The following is a 12110-nucleotide window of genomic DNA, read 5'->3' on the forward strand; positions in this document are numbered from 1 at the left end:
ATCCAAAGTTAATTAACCGTATAATAATGAAACGTGGAGATATTTCAGTACTCAGCGGAAATTTTCAACATTCACCATTTAAATAATATTCTATTGTCATTACATCGTTGGTTATAAGACCTCATTTTCATTTAGATTGTTCGCCAGAGTAATAATACGAATGCAATCAGCGTTGTACGTTGAAAATGATTTCGCACGTTATTACGCGTACCGCGTTCGGCGTTCCAATATTCTTCTACGCGATTAGTCGATATTTGAGAGTTGATTGCGATTTACCGCGGATCATGGCACTTTTAAATCGCAGTTTTTAACGAGATTCCTTCCAGTCCACATCTTCGGGAACTCAACTTTTCCGGCTGCGAAGAAATTTAATAATGAATGCATTTTCATATAACGTTCGTCTACCCATGTCCTGCAAAGGCATGTCTTTCACAGCGTTCTTTACCATCGGCACTGACATTCACCAACGAGTGACAGCTGTTTAATGAGAACACCCTGTAACAGCTTTGAAGGTACACAAACGTATTTATAAAGAAAAATTTTGCTGTAATGCAAGGACAATATATTTATAGAAAGGTGGATTCAAATGATCTTTTCTATTCACGGATTATTATAATTGATAAACATTATTGTTGTTATTTACATCAATATCAAGATTCTTTAAATTTTGTAATTAATTTAGAATTTAGAAATTGTTTGATTATATGTTTGCTAAAATTGATATAATTCAAGTGCTTATTTTGTAGAGGATAGTCAGGTTTTCTGTTTAAATCTCGTAAAAATTAAGATTTAAAAAATTCCTGCTTTTTCTGTAGTGCCATTTTCCTTAGGGAAGCTTAATTTGCTCGATACTGTACATATTTATAAATTAAGAAAATATTTTTTAAAAATAATGAACAATTTAGAAAAAATTGTTTAATGTAGTAACAGTCTAAGATTAACAATGAAACATTAATTTAAATCATTGATTAACTGTATTAACATGAGCGATGGATTAAAAATATAATTTTCTATTCAGTAGATTCGCTGTTGCTAGTAGTAAAAGATGATTATATCCCCGCCGTGTGGCTAGTGTTCCAAGTAGAATAGACAGCGGATCGTGACAAATCAGACAAAAAGAGCTGCCTGCTGGAAGAACGTGGTGTGCATGTCTGATTCTATAATAGAGTCTACTCTACTTGCGGTCTATTCTACTTACTCCAAGTTGCAATCAAATTGGAGGAGATGCCGCGTACTACGTCAGGTGCTCTTAAAGGCATTAGTTTACTACTAACACATCGAATGCTTTAGGGGTCATTGATGACCGGCATTATAATTGAAGTGCATATAATCGAATAATTAGAAAATTAGTCGAAATAATAGGAAAGTATTTATTTCATATAGTTCTATTATTAGTAGCGTTACTACATATTTTTAAAAAGAAATTAAAAAGCTTAACATTGAAAATTAAGTATTCATATTTTTAATAATTAAAATTTCAATATGTTTTAAGAATACAAATAATTAACATTCAAATTTAAGTTTTCAAATCGCTACTCTACATAAATGACAGAGCAGTAATACTATTTATCCTCTTTTACCTTTAATTAATTAATTAGTTAATTACACAAGTAACCATCATGGCAGTTGATTCTCTTTCTCTGGTAGTCAAACAGTGTATTAGCGTGTATTATACAATAATCGATAAGACGATTCTCTAACAATCAGTCAGTTTGAATTAAAAACGGATAGACTGACCTGATTGTTCCCTTCAGCATAAATGCTTGACCACGGCGGATAATTGCAGTGCATCGAAATTGAAGACGCGCATCGATTCGATTAACAGTCGCATAATCAGTAACTCTGTGTAATTGTATTTTCATTACAAGCGCTGCATAGGGTGGAAATTTGCTGGGGATTCGTTGATGCGACTTAATTGAACCATTTCGTATTTCCATTCATAACCACGGACCACGTAATTTGAATATACGTTGCGAGCATAATTTTGTTGTTTTCTAGTTAATGAGATTCATTAAATATCTATGAGGTTCAAAGAATTGATTACATTTATGTATAGTGTCTATTAATTATACTTAAGATCTCAATTAAAAAGCAAAAAATTGACAAAATAAATCATGTTTTTGTAATTTATAAGAAGTTCTATTGAAAACAATGAAATTACGTGAAAATTTATTTTTGAAAATGTACTCTAAAAAGTCACTATTGCAAACATCGATTTTTCTGTACTATGATTTATAAAACGTAATATTACGTGCTTGGACACTAAATGATTAAAAGAAATTTTGCGATTGGAGTTTCGGTAATCTGAAATTTTGGAATTCTGAAATTTTTAAATTTTGGAAAGCTAAAATTCTGAAATAGGGCCAGTTCACATTGATGGGAGCAGGGGATCAGGCCCACCCTGGCCTTATTTAATTATGTCAATGTAAATAACAATATTCAAAGTGAACATTGGAGAATCTGAATGAACTTCGTTTGAGAAAATTCAAGGAACGTTTTTTCTTGCTCCTCGTAGGACATAGGATCCTTTTGGTGAACATCGATTTCCATTTAATCACGATTTAGTTACATTTTTAAATCCGGCCTTGTTTAAGAAGAATGCTTTCCTACTCCATTTGAATGCAAATTTATTTTTAACGATCTTATAGAAACGTACGCGATTTCCGTTGTTCGAGATCCTTTTGGCATTACAGAGACATCGTAGAATACATAAAATGCGAACTTTCTTAACAATTACTTTTCGTGAATCTCAAATTCAACTGTACTTGTCTCAGTTGATTAAAGATACAGATTCGAGGAGACTCTTTTAATGAATAAGTAAGGTTTCAAAAGACGTCAATCCGGAGTTGGTAAAGTTTGCATGAAAATATACTCGTGTATTCCCATTGGGAAATGTTTCGATTCATGTCGATTTATAGACTTCCATGAAATACAAATTGGAATGGGCGTGCCGTATTCAGTTCACTACGTAAAAATTAAATCGATGAAGATCGTATTAAACGTCGTGTTTATGTAGCTGCTGAACCAACAGCTGTTCTAAATTAAGCGTACCGATTATACTGCTTTTTCGCATTAAAACGATCAACATGGTAGTTTTAGCAATTCTTTAAACCTAAACGAATTAAAGGTTTTAAAAAATTATTGTATATCATTTATCATTTTTTAAGCAAAACCCCTTTCAATGTAAACTTTCAATATTATTTTTGAATTATTTTATATTTTTCATTTATTTATTTTTTTTTTAGAAATCATTTTTAAAACATCAAGTACTATCTGATAAATTAATTTAAATTGAAATGAATTTTAAAAGATAATTTTCGATAATTTTAAACGAAGTGGAAGCACTTAACATAATTAGAATTATTTGCTCCAAAATAGTAACACTTAGACTGATTGGGTATTTAACGCTGTAAATGTGACCACATAAAGAAGCGAAAGAATGTCTAATTCACCACAAGTTGACTATAAAGGGCCCTAAGGACTCATTTCTTTGATGGCGTAAAGTAGCAAATTACAGCGTAAAATGATCCCACTGTGTGATACTAATTTTTGAACATTTAAAGAATTTCACTTTACGTGGTTATTGATAAGTTATTTTCAATTGAAACACATCATTGTTAATTAAAAGTGCTCATTTAATTTCTAATTATTATGTCATAAAACGATCGAAGATTGTGTATATTCCAAAGATAACGTCTTTTTCTTCCATTTATCATCGGTGAAAAATTTGTCTGTCAGCTAGTGACATTAATTCAATATGATAGCTCTGTAATCCGAGCACAATTGATTGGATTGCGGGCCTAATTTGTAATCCGCAGACATATGGCATGAATCGATATCTCTTTCGCCATCCTTCCACCACACCGACCTGTTGTTTTCGCGTCTGTCGTTTGATCAATCAATTAGAGTTATTATCATGACGCGTTGCCCCTCGGAATTGTACTTACTCCTAATTAGTCATCATTCATTTGCCTTGAAAATATTCTCATCAATTTTCAAAATAATCCTAACTATTCTGAAAGAACCTTCCGTTAAACTTATGGTTATTTATTTATTGTATTTATTATTACAGTCATTGTATTTATTGCTATCATCATACATTGAAACATTACTTATATAGGAAAAACAAACATTGTTAATCAATATTTTATTAAATATTTCATTAAATAATATCAATTTTTTAATTTTGTAAATATGCACTCGCGATCAAATTAGGCTTCCCAAGGGAAAATGGCAATGTCCAGGATTCTCGTCCTTCTCCATCTACAGTTATTAAAATTACTTTTAATATTGACACAATCAATAATAAGAGTTTAAGAGAAATAACTTTTAGAAACATTTGTAGTGATTTAATATGATACTCTTTAGAATCTTCTCTAAGTTATTCGATTATATTAAATTTATAACATTGAACTGTGTTCAATCCATAATGGGTGAAATTTGTGTATAGTTTCATAAGTGGATGGCATACCTTCAATTACCAATTTGGTACAGATAGTAATTGACTGTGTTAAATTACAGTTGCATCTCCGCCCGACCGCAGAGTGACGAGAGATGATATCGCAGTGTCCTCGCCCGATGCATCTCCAAACGCTAATGAAGCTACTAGCTGCACTGGTACAGCATCCTCCCGATTGTACAATCCTTCCTCGCCGGGTCGAAATGGTCAGCTATCCAGTAAGTAATACAGTTGTTACGTGATACCGGTATCATTATACAGTTTACCTTGTGGTGATCGATCGAATCGTCCGATTGAACATTACTGTTGCAATAAGTTGCGAAATGAAGCTATCTAAAGCAAAATTATCAATCGTACAACAAATGCTGTAAAACATTTTAATTTTTATAAATGAATAAGGTAGCATATATTTGTTAAATAAATATTTGTACTATAATTTTTAAGTGTACAATGAAAATTTTTTAAATATTTAACTGATTATTTTGCGATACTGACTCATAAATAAAACTGAATAGTTTTCTCATTAAACGAAGCAGTATTTAATGAAACTCTTTGTCGATGTTCCAGAACAAGGCACGTTAACGATAGTACGTCGAAGTTCCGGCAAGAATAAAAGTATCGGCGAAAGTTTCGAAAGTTCTCCACCACCGCACAGTCCTGACACTCTTTCGTCAAGCCAATCTGTGGATCTTGACGAGATTCTAGATAATGTCGATCTTACGACGGACTCGCTTCCTGCCGTTGACACCCCCGATGCTTGTGACAAGGCTGCCCTCAGGTACTTTACTTCGAAACTTTGCATTTTAATCTTCAATCAGTTTTCTTTCCTCGTGAAACCTAAGGACGATCATTGTTATCAAGTCCTTGAGAAAGTTTAGATATCTTGTTAAACTTTAAAGGATAATGTTATATAAATCTGATCGATCGATAAATGGCAGATAGAAATATTTATTAAAAACATTGGCGTAACTGGGATTTTATCGTAGAGTGGACCAGGTTCCTTAAAAATTTTGAAAATCTCGAATTTCTGGATTCTAAAATTTTGAAATATTGAAGCGTTAAAATTTTAGTATGGTGAAGCACCGTCAACATTTTTATGGGAGGCCGAGTTTACCCTATCTAAATACGCCAATAACTATAAATTAAAATAGATGTATATTATAATACATGATAATTGTGACTGCATATTGCATTATCTAGTGTTTCATTTTGGGTGAATAATTAAAGACACTATAAAATATATTTCCTAACAGTAACAAACAATTCATTAGTCTCATTAAAATGGTAAAATTTGCAAATTGTTCACGTTCAAACAAAATAAAATGTTAATTCTTGTTGCAGATTAAGATGCTTGTTGAGGCAGCTTCAGCATGGCGAAATATCTGCAGAATTGCTGCAACGAAATTTGAATTACGCTGCACGCGTTCTTGAAGCAGTCTTCCTCGATGAAACCAAGTAAGTTCCGCTCAAAATGATAATTAATAATCCTTTGTGTAAACATCACCTTAAATAACGTTGGACCAGTTGTGTCTATTATAGCTTCCTTGCTAACAGCGACTATGAGAAGATTTTTTCAAGTATTACACATTTTTCGTAGTATATTATTGTAATACTATATCATATCTAATATATATTGTATCTATTGTTAAGTATAATCATGTCGTGGCATTTCAATTTCTAGGTAACTCATTTATTGCTGGTTAAAACAATTTTTATTATTGATATTACCTGCTACATCACTATTAATTAAATAATTAATTAAACAGATTTTTACAACTATTTTACATACGTATACCACTCACGACTCCTGGTAACCTATGAATCGTATTTTTTTCAAATATTTTTGCATTGTATTTTTGTAATTCTCTACAAAAAATTTGGATTATTCTTTAGTACTATGGATTACATTCTTTTTAATATTTTTTTTGCATCTTTTAAAGCTGTATATGCTGTGTATACTATGTATACTGTGTAAGGTATTAAAAGTTATATTTAATTGAAATATTGATAGGAATTTGAAATTTTATCAACAGCCTCGGTTCGAGGAATAAGGACATCAAGAGCGCCTCTTTAGCTCAGTGGTAGAGCACTGGTCTCGTAAACCAGGGGTCGTGAGTTCAATCCTCACAGGAGGCAATTAATTTTTTTCAGTTTTTTACTTTTATGTATCTTCAAATCATTTAAATAATATTACTTTTTCTAAAATCTACGAATTTTAACAATTATTTTAATGATTAAATTGCATACAACTTTCACCATCTTTATATATTTATACTTATTATCCTTTATTAAACTCTGAATTTTACTACAAAAATGAATGGTTATTATATCATCAGTCGTTACGTTATGTTAAAAAATTTTAATTTTCAATGTTATTCTTCGACATTTTTTTAAATTCTCTTCTTTATTTCTTTCACATATCAAAATCGATGAAATGCACGTGGCAACGTTGATGAAAGCAGAAAGGTCTATCCAAACTCAGATTTATTTTTAACCGAGCTGAAATTTGCAAAGCCGCACCCAATAAGGAATATCCGTATGTTTTTTAACATCATCGTCGTCACGTCGGATATATTATTATATTTACACCTGCTGTTATATAACAAAATACATCTAAATCCTTTCTAACCGCAGTCGCAATCATCTTCAGCCTGTGTCTACTTCAACATCGTTTATTTATCGAAAAATTTGAATGAACTATATTCTTGAGATTAATACCTTTCAGCATGGTGCGTTCAGAAGGGAAGAATATCTACTGGTGCGATTTTCAGATAAACGACATCGTTAAATATTAATTTGTTAATTGACAAAAACAGGACTCCCGGCAGATTGCAGCTCGAACGACCGGTCATCCCTGTTATGCTGACGTGAATAATGCTAATAATTTGTGATAAAGAAAACTGTAATATTCTACTGTTCTGTTCCCTACCTGACACGTGCACTAACAAGCAGTACCGCAGGGTGAATTCAGGAGGGGTTGAGTGCTCTCGGTCATCGCGTAGGGGTGCGGGCCTGTCATCTGCATCCATTGGGAGCGGCTTGGACTCGGACGGACAACAGGGCCACGCGGTGGTAACCCAGAAACGGAAGCTTCGCACCCCCGTATGGGCAAGGTTGCGAAATATTCACATTTCCGACCTCACACCACTTGTTCGTTCCCTGGCTCGAACCCGAACCGACTCCCGCCACGCCACGTTTTCCCCATCGGCATCTTTTTCTCGATCTCATCATCCGTTAGGGTTCCAATCATGCTTCGTTTGCTCGATCATTAGCAGGAAATCGAACCTTACCCGTCAACCAGACCAAACTCCGGGCTTTTCGAAGGCGATTCGAAGGGGATTTTTCATAGTGAATAATGAACACGTCCATGGGGGAGAGCGAAACGCTGTCGCGGAAATGGATGCGAGCTTCTTTTCTGAAACACTTTTGGTTGGAAGATATCTTCCTTCTTTATTCTTTTTTTTTATATTAAGAAATCTTTAAGATGAAGAAATGTAGAAAATGTTTAACGCGTTGAGAACGAATTGATTAGTATTAAATAGAGATAGGTATATAGATGAATAGGAAGATTGCTGGAACAATTTTTCTTAATTATATCGCCTACACCTTTTTTGAAGTAACGCTACACAATTTTTTATTACAATTTTGTAAATGATAGATGGAGACAAATTTAATAATAAATAAACTTTTGTAGGAAATGTAATTTTTAAACGTATTTATGATAAATGATTAAAATAATTATTAATCATTTTAAACTGATATATGATGGGTATCGATTGATGTATTGTTGACTGAATTATTTTACAATGAATACTCTATATAGACCATCATTATTTTTGCAAATTAAATGCATACGAATGTTCATCAAAATGCACATTCTTAATATGCAAATTAAAATATCGAGCATTTGCATTAGCATCCTTCAGCTAATAATAGAGGATTTTAATTAATACAAGTGTAGAGCTCAAGATATAAATTAAAATTGAAATTTGAAATGCAAATTTGTATAGCAAAATAATTCGTTCGATCAAAATCTGATCGCACGTTCTCGACGTGTTAACATTCAATGTTATTGGATAGGATGTTCGCACCCCAATTCCTAGGATATTTTTAACAACGTTATCTTACTGTTCTAATATATGCCGCAGAGTTACACTATGTTTTCTTCTAATCAATACATACATATGTAGTTTTGGCTTCGTATCAAACTGATAGTGTAGATCTTGTGCAGCAAGTAGAATTTGTTAGCAAATTCTCTAGAAAAATGGTACTCTTCCTTACTAATTTGCACATTATCTACGATGCACGATTTAAACATGTAGTGAACAATACATGAATAACGTAGAAAATTTACGAAAAAAAGTTAAAAGCTAGAAATTACAGTGTAACCTGTCATAGTAAGTAGTAAGACCAAGAATATTAATTTTATTAGATTAATAAGTACTCGCGTTAGGTAAGAAGCCGAAAGTCTCGGGTACTCGATCTGCATTTGAATTGGCTTCTCAAAAGTATAAATGTGTGAGAACCCGAAAATTTTTGGCACTGGATATCCCGATCGGGCCTGGAATTGTTTTGGTCAGCTCAGAATTAATGAGGTACAGTTTTTTGCGAATACTTTCAATCCTCGGTTATATTCAACAAAATTCGTCTTGAATTATAGTTCTCCAAATTTCCCGAAATTTTTGAGTTCTCACGTATCTATACTTTCAAGAGCCAGAACCAACGCGACATGACCCGAACAATTTCGACCCGACCCGATATTTTCGGGTTCTCGTACAATTATAATAAATACTTAATACAAATAAAAAACAGAGCTAAATTTCACTACACAATACCACATTTTTCACTATTGAATTTAACGAATCCCAGTCACTCGATTAAAATTTGTATTGTGAAAGGATTTAACGCATTTGACGTCTTATTGTAAAAAACACAATGCCATTAGAATTACGCATAAAACAAACAGGAATTAGATGACAAATTGGTACAAAATGATCACGATTGATTGTACCTAATAGACACGTTTAAACTGGGGCTATTATTTTAAACTGAATGTCTGAAATACTTGGGTACTCAGATATCTGTAAGATACGTAGATAGACCTAAATTGTTTAATTGGTTAGATAGTCAAGCACCTCGATTAGGAAGGTGTTATCTTTTCATAATTTTGGACAAAAACATCAGTAATGAATGAAACATTTTTCAAATCGTTGGTGTTTTAATAATTACTGTTATAGTATAATGTTCTTTTATTAGAATGAGAGAAATTTTTTGGTATCTCACAAATAGCCAGGTAACCAGGTATCTCATAAATTAACAGTTCCAATTAAAACACAGCATGACGACTATCTTCTACCTGCCTGGCCTGTCTCTCCCCTATTCTAGCCTGTTTTTAGATCTTTCTAGGTGTAACCTGCTCAATTTTTGGGTGACTGCCTGTTTACCAACTGTATGCATCGCTCTGTTAAACATCGTCTTCCTATTTCTCTGTTTCATGTTCCCTACGCCCCACTATTACACATCTGCATCAAACATGCGACTAAAATTATTTTATAAAAATCCCTTAAGTACTTATCTCTTATTATTTCCATTTATTTCACCAAAGTCAGTAGTATCAATATGTAACTCGACAAAATATTTTAAACACAATATTGTAAAAATTAAAATTTATTATTTATTATTAGCGATTAATAATACTTAGCGATTATTGAACAAAAATAAATTACAGTCTAATTGTTCAATTGGTTACAGATGTAATCTTACAAAAGGACTTTAAGTTGCACTTTTGATGCAAATGCACCAATGTACACTGCCGATCAAATCAGGCTTCCAAGCGAAAGTGGTAGATCCTGTTCTCCCCTGTAGGCTTTCCCTCTCCGTAGGCATCCCCAGGGAAATTTATAATAATATTTCTTTTGTTATTCGTACTTTTCACTGATATATTAAATTTTAATAATTATTTAATAATAAAAAATCATATTATTTTGCTTCTGAATCATTTTTAACATTAATGTCGTTGAAATTATGATTTTGAGCATTTCTGCTTCTCCTATATCGCCATTTTTCTTAAGGAAGCCTAATCTGATCGCGAGTGTACACCCCTTTACGAGGAATTGCATGCATATAGGATGATGTGTGACAACTGTCACTAATTAACGGAATGGAGGTGTTTAATGGAATGCTCGAAAGTTTCCTGTCCATCAACGAATTATCACCAACATTACAATCGATTTTTAGTCAACAATAATTAATTCAAACAATGAGCGAAACATGTTTTCTCTTTGATTTCTTTCTGTTTCACTTTCTTTCTTCTTTTCTATTCTTTCTTTGAGTCGCTCGTTTTATACGCACGCAGGCGGACATTTCTTGCTTTAGATACGGCTCTATGAACTGTAATCTGTCGTTAATGTGACACGCAACCTTTCTTGATGTTTGAAATTATAGAGATGCCGAGCGTGTGGAGTCAGCCGCTACTTGCCGTCAGGGTGTACGACGTAGGTTCGTTCTAAACGTTTGAATAACAAATCGCATTCTCTAGTTCACGTTCACGATGTATATCGCTCCGACATGCTTTCCATTTATTTTTATTATTTTTATCCTTTTCTTTTTTTAGTTGTTACTTTTCTCGTTTCCTCCAAAGCTCTCGTGGTTTTTGAGTTTATTGCGCGGAACTCGTACAAAGGGCAACGGGGAATTGTTATTTTTCAAGTGCTACGTTCCAATTCATTCGAGATAATTGCTATTTTTGAGGACCGTAGCCTTTCAGAAATTCTAACTCGTCCGTTATTCTTATAACTTTATTATTTGCCCCATTAGCGTAACTTGGGCCTTCTTCTGGAGTGGGCCAAATTTAGAAATTTCAATATTTAAAAACTTTTAGGGTTTTAGAATTTTTAGATATAGATATAGAAAAGCTGGAATTCTGAAATTTTGGCAACCTAAATTTTTCTAACTGATATTTTAAAATTTTTTAATTCTAAAATTTTGAAGATCTATAATCTTGCAATTTTGATATTTTAAAGATTTTTGATTACGGAAATCTAAAACTTTGAAAATTTGTAATTTTGGAATTCTGAATTGGCCTGTACGTAATTACGCCAATGGTTCATTTTGATACATTTAACAAACATTAGTTCCCAGATTGTATTTTTACCGTATGTATTCAACCATTCAATGTGTAATAAAGTATAGTAATTATAGAAATGAATTTATTCTCCATAAATGATAGAACATTGTAAAATATAACCATCGATCTCACGTTGTCCTTTAAGTGTTAATTCAAACAATAATCACCCATGTTATGCATGATAAGCTGTTCATCATTAAATGTATCCGTTTCAAATGACAACCCTTCACCGTAATTTGAATTGTTCTTGTAAATACACTTCTATCACCAATATTCACCACGTTTTTTATGTATCAAACATGATCGAGTACATTTCCGATCTCACGTTCAATGTAAAAATGGATTGCTCAGACTGTTACCACTTTTTGTAAGATTATCTCGTATGATAAATGTTATCAACACCGATGACAATACACTTGATTACGTCAATGATATTACAAGATATAACGTTGGAAACATACTTAAGCAACGTTGATTCTTGTAATAAACGTAGAGAGAGAATCGATCGTTGTTTTATTGTCGCGA

The 12110-nt window shown here is 32.7% G+C and overlaps 1 protein-coding gene and 1 non-coding gene across 11 annotated transcripts in view; both read left to right on the plus strand.

Annotated features, from left to right (window-relative positions):
• LOC117611927 (dual specificity calcium/calmodulin-dependent 3',5'-cyclic nucleotide phosphodiesterase 1) overlaps window positions 1-12110 on the plus strand; it is a 128062-nt gene that overhangs the window by 107877 nt on the left and 8075 nt on the right. For 7 of the 10 annotated variants that reach the window (XM_034340436.2, XM_034340435.2, XM_076690702.1 and 4 more), the window contains 5 exons: window positions 4522-4677; window positions 5027-5237; window positions 5801-5914; window positions 7420-7572; window positions 10904-10957. In XM_034340436.2, coding sequence (XP_034196327.1) covers window positions 4522-4677; window positions 5027-5237; window positions 5801-5914; window positions 7420-7572; window positions 10904-10957 — 688 coding nt within the window. The remainder of the gene's footprint in view (window positions 1-4521; window positions 4678-5026; window positions 5238-5800; window positions 5915-7419; window positions 7573-10903; window positions 10958-12110) is intronic. The other 3 variants (XM_034340429.2, XM_034340434.2, XM_034340437.2) reach the window with 3 other exon arrangements.
• Window positions 6524-6595, plus strand: TRNAT-CGU (transfer RNA threonine (anticodon CGU)). Its single transcript has one exon. It is a non-coding gene; the product is annotated as a tRNA-Thr (tRNA).

Source organism: Osmia lignaria, chromosome 10 (genome assembly GCF_051020975.1).
Source record: "Osmia lignaria lignaria isolate PbOS001 chromosome 10, iyOsmLign1, whole genome shotgun sequence".
Classification (NCBI taxonomy): domain Eukaryota; kingdom Metazoa; phylum Arthropoda; class Insecta; order Hymenoptera; family Megachilidae; genus Osmia; species Osmia lignaria.